The sequence below is a fragment of the Copidosoma floridanum genome, unplaced genomic scaffold (genome assembly GCF_036245765.1).
Source record: "Copidosoma floridanum isolate Cflo_tuat_1 unplaced genomic scaffold, Cflo_Japanese_pri ptg000007l, whole genome shotgun sequence".
In the NCBI taxonomy this organism is placed as follows: Eukaryota; Metazoa; Arthropoda; class Insecta; order Hymenoptera; family Encyrtidae; genus Copidosoma; species Copidosoma floridanum.
Window position 1 is genome coordinate 7488355 of NW_028321884.1, and position 17628 is coordinate 7505982.

The following is a 17628-nucleotide window of genomic DNA, read 5'->3' on the forward strand; positions in this document are numbered from 1 at the left end:
GTTTTCAATTGGCACTGGAATAAAATTGATAAAAAGGACGGTTGCCGGACGGTTTTTTTTTTTTTTGTTTTTTTTTCTTTCTATTTTTTACATTGTCGAAGAGTGAGTCGAGATTTGCCGAAGCATCACGCAAACGCGAACAGTTGATGATGGTCGTGGCAACGAAAGGAAACCAGAAAAAATAAGGAACTACAATAGCACCGCAGTACCTACACACCACAGAGAGAGAGTGGAAGTAGTAGAAGGCAGAGAGCGGAAAAACTACACAAAAGACGACGATGACAGCGGTCGGTTGTTACGGATATCGATTTCTTTCCATCTCGGGTGTAAAGTGACGGAAAGGGGCAAGAGATAAGCGATGGAGAGAATAGAAAATAATTGATAAGTATCGCGCGTGTGCGGGGAAAACTGATTTGCTTTGATTAATCGGACACGGCTTTTTTCGTATCTTTTAAGTATACAACATGGCGCCTTGTGCGCCGACGGTAACGGCAAAATCTTCCACCCACGTTATTCGTCAATTTCATATCACGGGGGAAGAGATAAGCAACAAAACTATATAGAGGAGAGATTGAATTACAGGTGCCATCGGTGTCTTTTTTCTTTTCTCTCGCTTCCAAATGAATTTCGGAGTTGATTAAAGTTATGTGTTGGTCATCACTCGAATTGAGTAGAATATTAATTTCCCAGTGTACATATAGTATATATTATATGCGTAAGCGAGCTTGTCAAGTGCATTGATAATATTGACGACTACGTTAGAGCGATACAAATTCAGGCACACGCGCGGGGGCTTTTTCTGAGCTCGTATATTCAAATTATATACATGGACGAGTTTCGAACTCAATGGAACAGGGGAATCCCCCGAATCCTTCGAAAAGACCCTTTTCAAGTTCTACACGTTCGATCTGCCCCCTCCCCGCCCCACTTCAAAGTTAAAAGCTCTCGAGTCGAGAAAGTTACAAGATCAGCGCCAAAATAACCTAGCCAGTAAGTACGTATATGTTAAACATTGAGTTTAACTTACAGCGAAAAAAAAAGGGGAGCACGAAAAATATCAACGCGAGAGAGAGCGCGAGGAGCCGCTGTATCGATTACGCTCGTCCTCTTCCTCCTCCTCCTCCCGAAACTGCGCGTGCACAAGAGAGTGTGGCCGTCGTATATGTGTGTCGCGTGTGTACGTACAACGTACCAACCCCTGCGAGTGAGACTTCACGCCATCTTTTTGGCCACCCCCGCAAAAATGTGCTCGACCCTCAGACACCCTTCCCACCCTTCCGAAAAAAATAGGTGCCCTAAAAGGGGAAAAAAAAAAAAAAAAAAAAAAAAAAAAAGAAAGAAAGAAAGAAAGAGAAGTTTCATTCGTCAAGCGAGAGAGACAAGAAGGTACGTATACATGTGTACCACCTAGATAGTCTCAGGAGTATGTATATTGCGCGACGATTATGCACCGGAGCCGCACCGCGACCTTGACGCTGGCTGGTGTGCACACAGCGCGCGCGCCGCTGCACTGCCTTGGAGGAGAGCTTCTGGTCCCCCCCTCCCTCTTGCACCGCGCCCGCCTAGTTGTCGAAACGGCTAATCAATAAAGAGAGTTCGTCTTTGCTATGATGTTGTCGAGGCACGTAAACCTACCCTACCTACCTATACTTACACCCATGCTGATGGTATTTTACGATATTTTACGCTCTTGTGTTTACTTGGTTACTTATGTACGCTCTGCCTTCTTGATCTCTCTCTCTCTCTCTCTCCACCCTGTACACCTGATTTTGGAGTCGATAAGGGCACGCGTTATTTATATCCTTGAGCTTTTAACCGTGATGATTAACGTGTTGTACATCGGTAACGGAATCTGTGATCTATACAATTCGATAACACAGTTCAAGTCTTCAGCAAACAGCAAAAACAGATGATACAATAGATAACGCGCCTGATGGGTTACTGTCAGATATACGTATGCACGCGTTTCTATACTTACGTATCCACACGCGATGTGTGGTGTGTGCTTGCATGGAATATCTCCACTTTATAACTGTGCGTAGTATACCTATCAATGGATTCGTCCGACAAAGAAGAAGATTAATCGAAAAAAAAAAAAAAAATGAAACATGAGTGTTTTAAAATTTATTGAAAAACAGCAACAATGGATTAAACTCGGCACGGCCAACCCTCAGTCCAAAGGTATTTCGAAGAGGGAGATTGGTGTATGGAAATCTCACATCATCAGAGTATAAATAAGTAATTGATAGATCCAATCAAAGATTGATGGACCGACCAATAAACACACACACACACTAACCTTCCAGCAGGGTCAACCCCTTCGGCAGCATTTTCTACAGTTGGAGGCTGCTGCTGCTGGTCGGCCGGTAGTTCGCTCCCGTCCTCGGCCTTTTTGCCCATCCAGTTGGACACCTGGTTCGTCAGCCCGGAGAACATGACGTCTGCCGCGCTGCTGCAGCCTACCTTGCAAAACTTGTTATTTTTCCTTTATACAAATACAACTCGCCCCACCGAGTAGGCTATAATGTATCTTCTTGTCGCTCCTCTCTTTGCAACCTGCACTGCACCTGGCTCCTGCTCCTTGTTGTACCTATTTCTTTCTTTTCTCTTCTCAAATCCAAAAGCAAGGAACAAAAAGTTCCTTCGCTTCCCCCTGTACTTCTGCTGCCGTCCTCCTGTTAGCTGTTTTTTAAACAATGGTTGGCACACTATATGTATGTAATTGTTCGCGCACTTGTGGGTAAGGACAACACTCGCGAAGCTTCCTCTTGTTTTATATCAAGATCTATACGTCGCTTTTAAGGACTATAGGTATAGGTAGAAATCGTGACTGCAACGACGATGACTCGGAGGTAGTGAGGCGAGACAAACGACTGTCGCAGCAAGAGAATCTCTTGCTTACTGATCAGTTCAGGGCACTGTAGGGCAAGTAAAAAGGACAGAGAAGAGAAGAGATGAAGTATAGAAGCGAGATAGAGAAAAACGCAACGCACGGATATCACGGATGCGCGATGTTGTTCCTCGTCGACGTCGTCACGATTGGAAACTGCGCGCGCAGACGACGCTGATAAAGAAATACTTTCTGCCGACTCTGCTGCTGCTGCTACTTTGGTATATAAGGAAAACAATATCATTATCAGCTGTGCAGCTGACGTATACTGGCTCCAAAGTTTAAATGTCTGGGTATGTTGATTACAAGGTGAAAGTAACTAATTTATTTGGAGTCGAGTGAATAATGATGACTTGAAAAGTGTAAATCGTCGTAGATATGGGGCTGATTTAAGAAAAAAATCTTTAAAACGAACTTTGGGAACATTTTAAAATTCTGGTTTTTTATTTGGTTTTTTCTTTTTTTTTTCTATCTTTTTTTTTTTTTTTTTCATTGTAAGCCTCGGAGCGAGTTTAAACAGACTTATTGTAACGTTTTTTAAAACCATTAAATTGTCATCATTGTGATGATAATCTTACAAACAAGAAAAGAATCACACTTGTCTTTTGCTATTTTTTTCTCCTTTCTTTTTGTTAATCACTAGTTGAAGATTTCAATTTCAATAAATGGTATAAAAACTCGAAATGCGCGGTTCAACACCTTAAACTGTTCAATTAACGATTGCAAATCACACTCGCCGAGGATTTGAACTTGAAAGTTATGTCTTTTGTATACATATACACGTATGTAAATATACAAGAGATTCAAAAAGTTCAAGATCAGCATTAAATTGTTCGTTATCATGTCTGCATGCATTTGTTGGAAGATGTTGATTGATGCATCGACACTTGTTGTTTTAATTTCGATTATCAAAAAATATCAAAAACATCGTTATCTTTAACTTCTCTGCATCTCACGTGACAATCCCGGCGCTATTGGCGTTTCTCCACCCTGTGAAGTTTCACGTGGCGACTGGAAATATGATAATATATGACTTTGTATTATAAATCATTGTTGCAGATAAATTAAAATTTATTTACCTTTACTTGTATATGGTTTTTCAAAACTGCTGCCCTTAAAATTAACATTCTAGTGCGCCTCTTATACTCCTTTCCTAATGCTATCGATTTTTCAAACGTTGTACTGCGTTGATCCACATCTTTGGCGTATAAAATCTGTTAGAAAAATCATGCAAATTTAAAATATTTTCAAACGAAACCAACTCGTACATAAAATATAGAAAGAATTTACTTTATTATGAGAATCAATGCGAGCTTGAATTTGACCATCAAGTATGAGTTGCATGAGTTCATCTTCCAAAGCTGGGACAGTTCTGTTGAAAGCAGTAGCCATACGTTTCATGTCTGCACTGAGATAAGGACTAAAGTATTGTATCAGTGCTCTGTTGCGGATTTGAGTATACAGAGTGTTTACGTGTGGCGCGATGTACATGTCTAATAAAATGTTGTCCTTAATTTCGTCAAGCAGTTTTAAGCAGGAGGCATATTTAGACTCATAAAATTTGAATATGATATCTCTAAGTTGAGGTTCCAGCTCTAGGAAAAGTTTAAAGGAACTGCTAAATATCACCTGCTTTTGAAGTTCGTGCCTAAAGATAAATAATTAAATAAGAAAATTGTATGAGTAATACTATGGAAGTTTCAATTATTCAACAACAAAATTTACCTGTCAAAAGTCGCCAGAGCACATAAACCACCATAAAGAGCAACGTTTCCTGGCGAGAGAATTTCGGGAAAATCGCAGTGATCGAGTGACGCGTTGAGGAATAGTTTAGCAGCAGACTTGTACTTTTTAGTCGCGAGTTCGGCCAGTCCAGCAGCAACTTTCAGTTTTGTAACAATAGCCTGATTGTTATCTTTGCCCTGAACGTCTGGGAAATCGGGTGTGTTTTGAGCCTTAGTAACATAACTAATAACATGGCTCCAATTTTGCAAATATATAGAAACTTTCAAAACGTTCCAGCACATATTCACCACGTGTTTTCCACTGGTGCAATAGTCGCGAGCACGGGAGTAGCACTTGAGCGCGTTGCTCAAATCACCACAGTCCAGATAGTGATCCCCCAAATCGTCGTGACCACGTCTTATGCTCTCTTTTATTGAATTACTCTTGTAATTCTTTAAATCAGTGTCGTACTTTTCAAGCTTGAGCGCAGCCTTCTTTGAACGTGACTCTACCCACATCGGGTCAACTGTTGGGATATCTTGAGACGTGGATTGTGCGGCCACGTCCGGCAATCCAGAGGCATTAAGTGCCAAGGCTAATTTTCTGTGTAACAATAAATACATTTGGACGTTGTATGTTGTCATGACGTACGATATTGCCATTTTTAAAGCTTCAATTCTCAGAGCTGGGCAATGATCGGCTATGTACATTAACCTAAACAGTTTGGCAAGGCCTGTGTAACTGTTTGCGTATACTTCTAAATCCTGCAACATGAAAAAAAAAGAAAAACCTTTGTGAATCCTCAATAACGTCAAATGGTTAAATGTTGAATGAGATACACTAAGTTTGAAATCATTTCAATGTTATAAGTTGACGTATTCAGAGAAAAAGGTGTCGACTCATGAAATTTTGAATGAAAAAAAACTTGCTGTGATAAGAAAAATTAATGAATGCACAAGCAAGTACGTCGCAAAATTGTCCATTACTAAAACAACATTTTTTAGTACTCACCAGGGTTGGATTTTCAACGGTATACGGCTCCTCCTCGGTATTATCATTATCCTCGGTCGGCGCGTCAACCTGCATGGGCTCGACCGCATTTTGCTGAGCAAACGAGAACATTTTGTATGACCGTATCGATGCTAAAGAACCCCTGATAGCCTCAGCAACAGCCACTTTCCACTCCGAATCTTCGTCTTCTCAAACAACAGCAACAAAACACAACCTCCTCTCTCTCTCTCTCGTCCCGGGTTTGACTCAGTAACCCTACTTTCGGCAAATTCAGAGAGAAACATAACCAATAATCAGAAAATTGTACAAAAAACCTCGGTGAGGCAATTCATGGCAAACGTAACAATTTCGACTGAGCTTACCTATGCTTATCGAGCTGATTTAGTGTGCCTCGGGAAAATTTGATAGATCAACATTTTTGAGAGGGACAAAAAACTCTAATTACACGAAAAAACACACCCGTTCTTACGCGCTCGAGTCCTACTATTACTTATCACATAAATACATACATATTTATGCGCATACACGAAATTATAAAAAAAGAAAATGTCATAAGAATGCAAGAAAGAGAGAAGTTAAGTATCAAAAGGTGAATCTTCAACGAGTCGACAAAAAATAAAGGTAACTCGGTAACTTGCACGTGCGTGCAAATGTGCATGTGAAAAAAGCCATATACTTACTGGCCTTACTGTCACCGGTAAGAAGGGTGCGTGGGCCGTGGACGTAGGTCCTAAAGTGTTGCGCCTTGCGCCTGTATTTTTATCGGAGTTTTGTGAATGAAAATGTTATAAGTAAGTTAAAACAAATGATCATTAACATTTTTCGTAAGTGTATTTGTGTTTTTTAATCAAAAATCAAGTATTGAATTAAAGTAAATCCAGTTCGTAAGAACTTTCATAACCTAATTACAATTAAAAACAATTTATAAAACATAGTTGTATCAATGAAATTATTGAAAAAAATTTTAGAACAACCAAAAGATGTTTGTTCTTGCTGAGATGCGCGACACCGTTAAAATTCATCCAAAAAGCTTTAAGCACAAAATAAATACATGCATATCGGAGGAGCTCAACCGTAAGCTGGCAAATAAGGTTTTTCTCAACGTTGGCCTTTGCATAGCATTAAACGATATCCTGGAGATCGGCGAGTCTTTTGTATTTGCCGATGACGGCTCTTCTCACACCAAAGTCAGATTTCGGTACGTGATATTCCGACCTTTCATGGAAGAGATAATAGTTGGCAAAATACGAAGTTGTAACAGCGAGGGTGTACACGTGACTCTTGGTTTCTTTGAGGACATTCTGATACCACCACACAAGTTGCAGTATCCCTCAAGATTTGATCAAACCGAGCAAGTCTGGGTTTGGGAGTACGATGATGGAGAGAAGCACGACTTGTTCATGGACGTTGGTGAGATCATACGATTCAGAGTGGTAAAGGAAACGTTTGTCGACTCCTTGCCCAATACTCCTGGTGAATCTGGAGAGAAAACGGAGCCACTTGTTTCATCTCCTTATGTGCTGGAAGCTGCCATTGATGAACCTGGACTTGGACTTCTTTCCTGGTGGAATAATTGACGCCTTTTGTTAAGATGTGACACTTTTGTTGATGATTCTCCATGGTGTGTGAGATAAGACTACTTTATAACGAATTTATGATATATTTTTTGTTAAAAATAAATTTTTGTTACTTTTTTTATTTATAAAATAAACAGTTTTTTTATTTTATCCATTCCTTAAATCAAGTTTAAATCAAACTTTTGCGCCAATTGTTTACTTTACTGACAGAACTTATTGTGAGGTTTCTTACCTCAAAAATGTTTGATTTCCTCTAATTATATATATATATATATATATATATATATATATAATACTTGAAATTTGGGAAAAGCCGTGGAAATAAAAAATTAAGTTTCCACAAAATTTTTTTATGATAATTTCGTAAATCCAAGAAATAATTGTCAGCCCCTAGACTCAGCACCTAATCAAGAATGTAAGAGAAACATTTTTTTTTGTAAGATAATTTAAACACAATTACTATCATTGCTCTACGTTCGACTTTGTTATTGGACACACGTCATGCAGTAGTAAAAATAACAAGCAACAAAAATTGTAAAATGGAGCAGAAAAAAAATATATAGGTATAATATATATGTGCCCTGTATAATATATAGGTATAATATCTCTGCAAATATGCTTAGAAAAAGGGGTGGGGACAGGGGAGCGCGTGTCATATGTCTTTGTTTATGAGTCTTAGGTCAATGTCATTTCAGAGAATATAGAATATATATATTCTATACTCTCTTACTCTCGTCATTCCCCTGGTGCTAGGTGTAATTTAGTACACCTAACCTTATGTGTGTAAACTTGAAGCACCGTGAAAAAATTTTTTGACGTGTTACATTAAATCGATTCGTCCTTTATATGTAAAAACAAGTTTTTCACCATCTCACTCCATCATCTCAAGGTTGTGCACACTTTTAAAAATACAGGTAAGTACCTAAGCAAAGCATACATTGCTCAGAGGGAAGTGATGCTGATATCAATACCTACTCAATGTAATAGTAGATACAAACAGTCGGTGTCGCTGAGCAATGGCCGAAGCAGCTGATGTGTCTGCTGGTGTAAGGCTACTTCAAGCATCACATCGTATCAGGCCCAGAAGACCCCAGCTGAAGCCACAAGATGCCGAGGAGAAAGTTCCAAAAATTATTATTCAAAGGCGACCCCCCAGGAGGCCCAAGCTGCCCGATGGTAGTGTGTTTACACCCAACACTCCTGGATCCTCAGCTCAACCAACTGTCCAGCCACAAACATCCAGCATTGTTGATCATGATACTGTTACTTCTACTGTGCCAAGTGTCAGCTCGGCAAGACCATATTTCGTGACCAACCAACAGATCGAAGAGATCAACGAACGCTTTCTGAAGCTTAATCTGAGCCAAGAGTCTTTTGAGGATGTGAGTACTTGTTTATGGTTTTTTTTCCTTGCTCTTTGTAGATTTTTATTTATTTTATTGAGTAGTCTAATTTATAAGACTCAAAAAAGCATACGCATGATTTTTATTGTATTCAAAAATGTATAACAATTATTTTAAATGATCACCAACAAAAATCTTTTCTTTCAAACACTTGCTAATTATACTTATCGAATTTTCAGCCGTCCATGGCGAGCTGTATTTCTTCAACTCAAAAACGTGTTCAGGATAGTAAAAGAAATAGGAGGCCAAGAGGTAGAGCAATAAAGAAGTCTTCTCAAATTCATGATGAAAGCTTGATTCTAGAGAATGGGGAAGTTGATGCCCATGCTAGCACTTGTAATACAAGTGTCACCAATTCAAGCGAACCTAAGGAAGGTAAGAAAAAAAATCATTTTTACCTCCAAAGTTTGCAAAGGGACAAAAAACCTCCAAAATCTCAGAAGGATGCACCTGAAGGCGATGCATCGCAAGAGGATGGCAAAAAGCTCAGCAATGTACCCCCAACACGCAAAGAACTCAGAGAAAAGAAGAAGAAAGAGAAGAAAATATTTAACGAGCATCTGCCAAAGGAAATAGTGACAAAACTTTTAGCTGTACAAAATCCTGACATTCCAAATATTGTTGCTGGCTGCATACGAATAAATCCTAGGTGTTATCAAAATGCTTACATATCGCTGACAAATGGTGAACAAGACATACTAATAAATGGCTTGAAAGATCGTAATCGTGCTTTGGAAGGGGATTTGGTTGCTGTAGTTATAAACAGTAAAGAAAGGTGGTTCAAATGTAGTGAAGGTACTTATCAAAGGACTGGCTCGGTTGTGTGTATTTTAGAAAAAGCCCACCCGAGAAAGGCAGTTGGCACCCTTAAAAAACAAGACGTATTTGTGTTCTTCCAACCAAGAGACTCAAGGGTACCAATCATGAAAATTAACCCAAGAACTGTTCCTGCTAATTTTTATGCCAATCCAGAGATCTATGAAGAAACTCTATTTTTATGTGATATAGTTGGCTGGAATAATGTAGCCTTTGCTGAAGGGTGAACATATTTTCCTTCTGATGAATACTTAAAAAATCATTGATGATTAACATAAAATTTTTTTTAATTTCAATTACAGAGAAGTACAAAGTATACTTGGGAATAAAGGAGATTTGAGAATCGAGACTAATGCTATTTTATTCGAGAACGATTTAATTTTGACGCCATACCCAGACGAGTTATTAACGGATCTTCCACCTCAAGACTACGTTCCAACCGAAGCAGATCTTGTAGACCGAGATGATTTTAGGAAAACTTGTGTATTTACTATTGATCCTGCCACTGCTGTAGACTTGGATGACGCTTTGTCTTGTAGGCCATTAGAAAATGGAAATTTTGAGGTAACCGTCGCTTTATTTTTGAAATATGATTTTTTTTTTAATATTTATCAATTTTAGTTGTTACTAATGTAAAAATTTACCAGATTGGTATACACATATCGGACGTAACACACTTCTTGGAGGCATTTTCTCCACTTGACCGTGTGGTTGCGGAACGTGCAACGACGGTATACATGGTTGATAACGTTTATCACATGTTACCAAAACAATTGTGCTTAGTATGCTCGTTACTGCCAGGCCAAGACAAATTGGCCTTCTCTGTAATGTTAGAAGTCAATCCAATGGGTGAAATACTGAATTGCCGTTTCTGCAAGTCTGTGATAAACTCCTGCTGCCAGATGTCGTATCAACAAGCGCAGATCATGATCGATAATGACGAGTATGATTGGGAAAAAGATGGCTCGTTGAAGATCCATGGAGATTACACTCCAGCTGATTTGACTAAGATTGTGAAAAATCTGTATCAAATATCCAGGCATTTGAATAAAAAGAGATTTGATGAAGGAGCACTCAGAATCGATCAACCGAAATTGTATGTGACTCTGGACGAAAATGGCATACCAGTTTCGTATAACCTTGAAGAGAGGAGAGAGAGCAACAGGTACAGTCATCAACGTATTCTCATAATTTATGAAACATGGAAAATATGTTAATTCGGTTATTTAAAAATGAATTTCAGTCTCATTGAAGAGTTCATGTTGTTAGCAAACATGTCAGTTGCCAAACATTTATACGAAACCATGCCTGAATTATCGTTACTGCGTTCTCACGCTGAACCGTCCGAAAGGATACTGAAAAAAACCCAAGAACTTTTATTGAAATTTGGCGTCATTTTAGATGTCGAGTCAGCTGGAACATTGCATAATAGCCTGATGAATTGGCACCAGGCCTGTATAGATAGCGGTCCAAATGGTACTGATGTTTCTCAGTATCGGTGGATGGTGATAAACAGCCTATGTGCAAAGTCTATGGTGGTAAGCTGGCCTTAGTACTGGATTTATTAAAAGTTTCCAAAGTTCCAATCGTAGTACACTTATTTTACTTACAGCGAGCTGTGTATAAATGCTCATCGGGAGTCAAGATACCGGATGAGTTGAGACATTATGCATTAAATACCGAGTTTTATACACATTTTACGTCACCAATAAGAAGATATCCTGACTGCATAGTTCATCGTTTACTCTATGCATCAATAAAAAATATACCCTTACCGGATGAGTGGACGTCCCAAGTTTGTGCAAAGTAAGCATTTATCACCTCTTCATATGTCCATAAAAAGTTACATTTTTCATAAAAAAAAAAAAAAATTGTTTGTCGCAGGGTTGCCAAAAATTGTAACGTAAAAAAGCATTCAGCAAAACAGGCCCAAGAACAAAGTAATACGCTATACTTTACATATATGTTGGATCTTAAGGGTTCAATGAACGTAATGGCCATCGTTATGGATGTAAAAGAAAGATCTGTAGACACGATGCTCTGCGACACTGGGCTGAAGGTTCGATTGTATTTTGATGATACATTGGAAGAAACAACTCACACATTCAAGATTGAGAACGAAGTACCATCCGTAAAACTCACATGGAAAGAACGCGGAATCGTGCAAGTAGGTTGCAGTTTTTTTTTTTCAATCGCGTGGCTTTTGACTCAATCACAAAAAAATAAAGCTTATTTTAATGTGATACTTGTTTTGCAGGAGATTGAAATATTTAGTATATTGAGGGTAAAAATAACGAAGCACGGCCAATTGTTCAGATTACAAGGTATAATATTGCCCCCGGTGCCATGGCAAGAATTGTAAAAAGTATCATTAAATTAATTGAGAATGTACATTTTAAATGCATATCGAGCTTTATTGAATTATTCGGATTTGGATCACGTTTTTATAATTTATAGATAAAGACAAGACAATTTTTGTAAAAATGGAACGCTTAATCATCTTCGTAAACAAGAAACAATTTTACTGCTAATTAATAAAATAAATAAAAATTATAAATATCACTTTTCTTGTGTAAATAAATTTGTTTTTTTGTTTACGCAAAAACTTTTTTACTTTTGTAGTCAATTTTGTTCTTATTCAGGTACATTAACAGTGGGTAAGGAAGTCAACTGCATTTACCATATGTACGCGCATACAATCCAAAATTTACACACCACATACTTAAACATGTATACATAAAATATATATATTTTTTTCTTCATATCTGCTGTGACACAGTTAGGTTAGGTCGAATAGCGTATGGAAAAAATAACAACAGTGCAGAAGTGTATCTCTGTTGAAAGTTATTAGATTTTAGTTGCTGGTTTTTAAAAGTTGTAAAATCAAAGTGTTTTTTCAAAAAACAAATCAGCATGGACGAGCTCGAGAAGCTCGAGCATCTGTCGCTCGTGTCGAAAATATGCACGGAGCTGGAAAATCACTTGGGTCTGAACAATAAGGACTTGGCCGAGTTCGTGATACACTTGGCTGAAGAAAACAGCACCTTCGAGTCCTTCAAAACAGTCCTCGTGAAGAATGGAGCTGAATTTTCGGATTCGCTCGTCGCCAACTTGCTGCGCATCATCCAACACATGAAGCCCAAAAGGACGAACTTTGCCAACAGTGAGTCAACGTCTGGTAATTCTGAAAAGGACAAATTGGCACACAAGTTTCCAGGGTTGGCTCTACCTGATGAGGCGCCTCAGAAGCAAGCTATTGCCAACGAAGAGGACGTTAACAAGGTAGATGCCGTTAACAATCCTGAAGGCAATGGTAAGTCTAGCGAAAACAAAGAAAGTGAGAAAAGCAGTAGGAGAAACAGAGATAGGAGTAAAGAGAGAAACAAGTCACGAGAAAGAAAAAGGAGCAAGGATAGGGCTAGATCTAGGGATAGAGACCGAAAGAGGGATAGGTCTCGATCGAGAGGTAGAAATCGCAGCAGAGACAGAGGCAGGTCTAGGGATAGAGATAGAGGTAGAGAGAGGCCCAGATCCAGGGACAAGGAGAGAAATCGTTCCAGGGACCGGGACCGTGACCGAGAGAGAAATCGCTCGAGGGATAGAAATCGCGACAAGGAGAGGGACAGGTCCAGAGATAGGAGGAACCGCAGGTCGAGAGACAGGAGTGGCACTAGATCCTCCAGAGATTCCAGAGAACAGTCGAGGAGACCTAAGAAGCGTGAAAGCGCCTCGCGCTCCAGATCGCGATCCAATTCAGCCGAAGAGTTGTCCCAAACAGCAGAAGTCGGCAAGATATATCACGGTAAGGTCGCCAACATAGTGCCGTTTGGCTGTTTCGTACAGTTGGATGGGCTCCGAAGGCGCTGCGAAGGCTTGGTTCACATATCTCAGCTCAGAAGAGAAGGAAGAATTGCGAGCGCCAGTGACGTCGTTTCGCGCGGCCAAAAAGTCCTGGTCAAGGTTCTCAGTATTGCTGGACAAAAGATATCTTTGAGCATGAAGGACGTGGATCAAGAGTCAGGACGTGACCTCAATCCGATCTTTGACGCGCCCAAAGCCGATGAGGATGAGCAGCATCTGAGGAACCCGGATCGTCCGGCCACTCTGCTGGAATTCCAGAACAACATGGACGAGAACGACATAGCTGCCAAGAAGCGAATTAGAATGTCATCCCCGGAGAAGTGGGAGATCAAGCAGATGATGGCCGCGGCTTGCATCGATAAGAGCGAGCTGCCGGAGTTTGACGAGGAAACGGGAATTCTTCCGCGCGAAGACGACGAAGAGGAGGACATCGAGATCGAGCTGGTCGAGGAAGAACCGCCCTTCCTGCAGGGCCACGGCAGAGCACTTGGCGACCTAAGCCCGGTGAGAATAGTCAAGAATCCCGATGGCTCGCTTGCTCAGGCCGCTATGATGCAGAGCGCCCTGGCAAAGGAGCGACGAGAGCAGAAAATGATTCAAAGAGAACAAGAAGTGGAATCTAATCCAACTGGCCTTAACAAAAACTGGATAGATCCACTACCAAATACAGAAGGCCAAACTATGGCTGCTAATATGCGAGGAGTTGGCATGCAGATGCAGGACTTGCCAGAGTGGAAAAAGCACGTCATAGGGGGCAAAAAGAGCTCATTTGGTAAAAAGACCAATCTCAGCATTTTAGAACAACGCCAGTCTTTACCGATCTACAAGCTGAGGGATGACTTGATTAAAGCTGTAACGGACAATCAAATTTTAATTGTCATCGGAGAGACGGGCTCTGGCAAGACAACCCAAATAACGCAGTATTTGGCGGAGGTAGGCTTCACTGCCAGGGGCAAAGTTGGTTGCACGCAGCCCAGAAGAATTTCGGCAATGTCCGTCGCCAACAGGGTCGCAGAAGAGTTTGGCTGCAGGCTTGGACAAGAAGTAGGGTACACCATTCGTTTCGAAGACTGCACTGGTCCTGAGACCATAATAAAGTTCATGACTGACGGTATGATGCTGAGAGAGTGCTTGGTGGACCCAGATTTGAAATCGTACTCTGTCATCATGCTGGATGAAGCTCACGAGCGTACGATTCACACGGATGTACTGTTTGGCCTGTTGAAAAAGGCCGTGGGCAGAAGGCCGGACCTGAAGCTGATTGTCACTAGTGCGACCCTAGATGCCGTCAAGTTCTCCCAGTACTTCTACGAAGCGCCAATATTCACCATTCCCGGAAGAACCTTCGAGGTCGAAGTAATGTACACAAAGGAGCCGGAAACAGATTACCTGGACGCTTCTCTGATAACAGTGATGCAGATCCACCTAAGAGAACCACCTGGCGACATACTGCTCTTCCTCACCGGTCAGGAGGAGATCGACACAGCTTGTGAAATACTTTACGAGCGCATGAAGTCTCTGGGACCGGATGTCCCAGAGCTGATCATACTACCGGTTTACTCGGCTCTGCCCTCGGAAATGCAGACGAGGATATTCGAGCCGGCGCCTCCGGGCTCTCGAAAAGTCGTCATTGCGACTAACATTGCCGAGACCAGTCTAACCATAGACGGAATTTTCTATGTAGTCGATCCCGGCTTCGTCAAGCAAAAGGTATACAACTCCAAGACCGGAATGGACAGTTTGATCGTTACCCCGATTAGTCAGGCTGCAGCCAAACAGAGAGCCGGCAGAGCTGGGAGAACCGGCCCAGGCAAATGCTACAGACTGTACACGGAGAGGGCCTACAGGGACGAGATGCTGCCCACGCCCGTACCTGAAATTCAACGCACGAATCTGGCAACTACCGTACTCCAACTAAAAACAATGGGTATTAATGACCTGCTGCACTTTGACTTCATGGACGCCCCGCCGGTGGAGTCGCTCATAATGGCTCTCGAGTCCTTGCACAGTCTGAGCGCCTTGGACGACGAAGGCCTCCTGACGCGACTGGGCCGACGAATGGCCGAGTTTCCCCTCGAGCCGAACTTGTCGAAGATGCTCATCATGAGCGTGCACCTACAGTGCTCCGATGAGATCCTGACGATAGTGAGCATGCTGTCGGTGCAGAACGTGTTCTACAGGCCCAAGGACAAGCAGGCCGTAGCCGACCAGAAGAAGGCCAAGTTCAACCAAATCGAGGGCGACCACCTGACCCTCCTCGCGGTCTACAACTCGTGGAAGAACAACAAGTTCAGCAACGCCTGGTGCTACGAAAACTTTGTCCAGATACGTACCCTCAAACGAGCCCAGGACGTTCGCAAGCAGCTGCTGGGTATTATGGACAGGCACAAGCTGGATGTAGTCTCTGCAGCGAAAAACACCGTGAGGATACAGAAAGACGTATGCTCTGGTTTCTTTCGGAACGCGGCGAAGAAGGACCCGCAGGAGGGCTACCGTACCCTCGTCGACAGCCAGGTCGTCTACATTCACCCGAGCAGTGCGCTCTTTAATCGTCAGCCTGAGTGGGTCATATATCACGAGCTCGTCCAGACGACAAAGGAATACATGCGAGAGGTCACGGCCATCGATCCCAAATGGCTCGTCGAGTTTGCCCCGGCCTTCTTTAAGTTCTCCGATCCGACGAAACTCAGCAAGTTCAAGAAGAACCAGAGACTCGAGCCTCTGTACAACAAGTACGAGGAACCGAACGCTTGGAGAATATCTCGTGTTCGGAGACGTCGAAATTAAAGTGGTTTTTTTTTTTTTTTTATTTCATTCATATTTTATTTAATGATAATATGTACAATTCAAGTTCGTTTCAACGCTGTATTGTGCAAAACTAGTTATACATTAGGTTCAATGAAGTTGTAAATACTTTGGTGTACATATTATAACATAGGAACATTGATACTGTAATAGCGTGATTTTGTAAATAAATTAAAATTAAATAAAAGTAACGAGTATGTGTTTTTTTTGTAAAACAAGAAGATTTAATTATTTTTTTCCATAAACGTTTTTAAAATTTTGTTAACTTCAATGACATAATGTTGGGATAAAAGTGCGCACATTCAAAAGGCGAGATGTGAATAGCATGATGAATCGTCATTCTTTCGAAAATGAAATAACTTTTTCTTTCTTTCTAATTACGGTTTTGTTCACCGCAATAAGCTGACGTTGAGGAAAAAAGTATTTATCGCAAAATCGCGTCCAGCCTGATTGCCTTTTTTACTTCCTGAAAAAAAAGGACAATAATCGTGTGGTACGCACGCTAGTCAAGATCTCGAGGGGAGATTCTCCCATCACACATATCCTTTTGTACACACGCATACGCGTACACGTGCGTATGTTTGCGCATTTCCTTCTCGTCCTCCCCCGCGTCGATGATGTAAGTATACATTTTCCAAGCGGATGGCTCACGCGTCGTCGGCCCTTTTGTGTAACATACAAATGCGAGCAGATATATATGTATAAGCCCTGTAAGTACAACAAGAGATAAAAGCGACGCTCCTTTCTGCGCTGTTTGTTGCATTTTACATATAAGTAGTTCTAACAATATTTTATTGTTTCAAGTACATACGTACAATAATGATAGAACATGTAACTTTGAAAATTTTCTCTATTTATCATGACTGTCCCAAAATTGAATTGTTAGCTTTCATTTTTTTCGCATCGATTGAGGAGTGAAATAAGGGTAAATTTTTAAGTAGTGTTACCTGTGTTATACTTGCTCATTTGAAGGGATCGCGTGCGAAATTATCATTATCGTGTATAATCGTGCAAAGTCGCCGGGTCTCGGTGAAGTTCGTTCGATAGCGACCGCACAATAGTTTTATATACCTATACGTTATATACAAATATATACATCAGAGGATCCGAAGAGTCACGACAAGGGGGAGAGTGGGAACGTGTCCTTCCGGCTTCCGGCTGTCATCGAATAAAAAAAAGTGTTTTATAGGTGCTCATATGTATATACTTGCAAAACTAATCGGACAAAGCTTTTCGAGGAAGAGTCGGGAAATCTGTTGTTGTGTAAAAGTATGCGGTAACAGAAAATAAGTTAAGCGCAGTATAATATATATACATACGTAAGTAAGTATAGAAGGCAGCATTATAGTTATTGGACAGGGTATTTTTTTATTTTGTTATTAAATAATATATATGATTTACGTGCATACCTGTACAGATAATTTTTCATTTGGAATCATGTGTTATATTAAAACACATAATAACAATGAATTGCATTTTTCAGATATTTAAACATATGTGTTTGTATACGTCGGTCACTTTAATTTCTAAAAATATACTA

At 40.7% G+C, this 17628-nt stretch overlaps 5 protein-coding genes across 19 annotated transcripts in view; 3 read left to right on the forward strand and 2 right to left on the reverse strand.

The window, feature by feature from the left end:
• The window catches only part of Sap47 (Synapse-associated protein 47kD), a 32423-nt gene extending 29411 nt beyond the window's left edge, over positions 1-3012 (reverse strand). For all 8 annotated transcript variants that reach the window (XR_001339247.2, XM_023392694.2, XM_023392696.2 and 5 more), the window contains exon 1: positions 2300-3012. Coding sequence is in view for 7 of the 8 variants with exons in the window: in XM_023392694.2 (XP_023248462.2) it covers positions 2300-2436 (137 nt within the window). In the remaining variant the exon portion in view is untranslated. The remainder of the gene's footprint in view (positions 1-2299) is intronic.
• A 380-nt stretch (positions 3013-3392) lies between these two features.
• Positions 3393-6243, reverse strand: CSN1b (COP9 signalosome subunit 1b). 2 transcript variants are annotated; one of them, XM_014363988.2, is made up of 6 exons: positions 5989-6243; positions 5627-5881; positions 4616-5379; positions 4181-4538; positions 3970-4104; positions 3393-3901 (listed from the first exon to the last, which is right to left on the reverse strand). In XM_014363988.2, the coding sequence occupies exons 2-6, from the start codon at positions 5735-5737 to the stop codon at positions 3827-3829; spliced, it is 1443 nt and encodes a 480-aa protein (XP_014219474.2). In that variant the 5' UTR covers positions 5738-5881; positions 5989-6243; the 3' UTR covers positions 3393-3826. The 2 variants fall into 2 exon arrangements, with proteins under 2 accessions (XP_014219474.2, XP_089445297.1); XM_089589171.1 differs by having other exon boundaries at positions 5627-5884.
• A 71-nt stretch (positions 6244-6314) lies between these two features.
• Polr3H (RNA polymerase III subunit H) lies at positions 6315-7268 on the forward strand. 3 transcript variants are annotated; one of them, XM_014364011.3, is made up of 2 exons: positions 6315-6510; positions 6595-7268. In XM_014364011.3, the coding sequence occupies exon 2, from the start codon at positions 6607-6609 to the stop codon at positions 7201-7203; it is 597 nt and encodes a 198-aa protein (XP_014219497.2). In that variant the 5' UTR covers positions 6315-6510; positions 6595-6606; the 3' UTR covers positions 7204-7268. The 3 variants fall into 3 exon arrangements, with proteins under 3 accessions (XP_014219497.2, XP_089445299.1, XP_089445298.1); XM_089589173.1 differs by having other exon boundaries at positions 6315-6506; XM_089589172.1 differs by having other exon boundaries at positions 6315-6417.
• Positions 7269-7976: 708 nt separating this feature from the next.
• LOC106647529 (DIS3-like exonuclease 2) lies at positions 7977-11946 on the forward strand. 2 transcript variants are annotated; one of them, XM_089589169.1, is made up of 9 exons: positions 7977-8117; positions 8191-8585; positions 8786-9645; positions 9725-9986; positions 10070-10587; positions 10666-10960; positions 11035-11228; positions 11307-11589; positions 11680-11946. In XM_089589169.1, exons 2-9 carry the CDS (start codon positions 8220-8222, stop codon positions 11782-11784), a joined length of 2883 nt encoding a protein of 960 aa, XP_089445295.1. In that variant the 5' UTR covers positions 7977-8117; positions 8191-8219; the 3' UTR covers positions 11785-11946. The 2 variants fall into 2 exon arrangements, with proteins under 2 accessions (XP_089445295.1, XP_014219456.2); XM_014363970.3 differs by having other exon boundaries at positions 8194-8585.
• Positions 11947-12254: 308 nt separating this feature from the next.
• pea (ATP-dependent RNA helicase pea) lies at positions 12255-16240 on the forward strand. 4 transcript variants are annotated; one of them, XM_089588765.1, is made up of 2 exons: positions 12255-13148; positions 13425-16240. In XM_089588765.1, the coding sequence occupies exons 1-2, from the start codon at positions 12336-12338 to the stop codon at positions 16068-16070; spliced, it is 3459 nt and encodes a 1152-aa protein (XP_089444891.1). In that variant the 5' UTR covers positions 12255-12335; the 3' UTR covers positions 16071-16240. The 4 variants fall into 4 exon arrangements, with proteins under 4 accessions (XP_089444891.1, XP_089444890.1, XP_089444889.1 ...); XM_089588764.1 differs by having other exon boundaries at positions 12255-13140; positions 13201-16240; XM_089588763.1 differs by having other exon boundaries at positions 12255-12874; positions 12923-16240.
• Positions 16241-17628: the final 1388 nt, after the last annotated feature.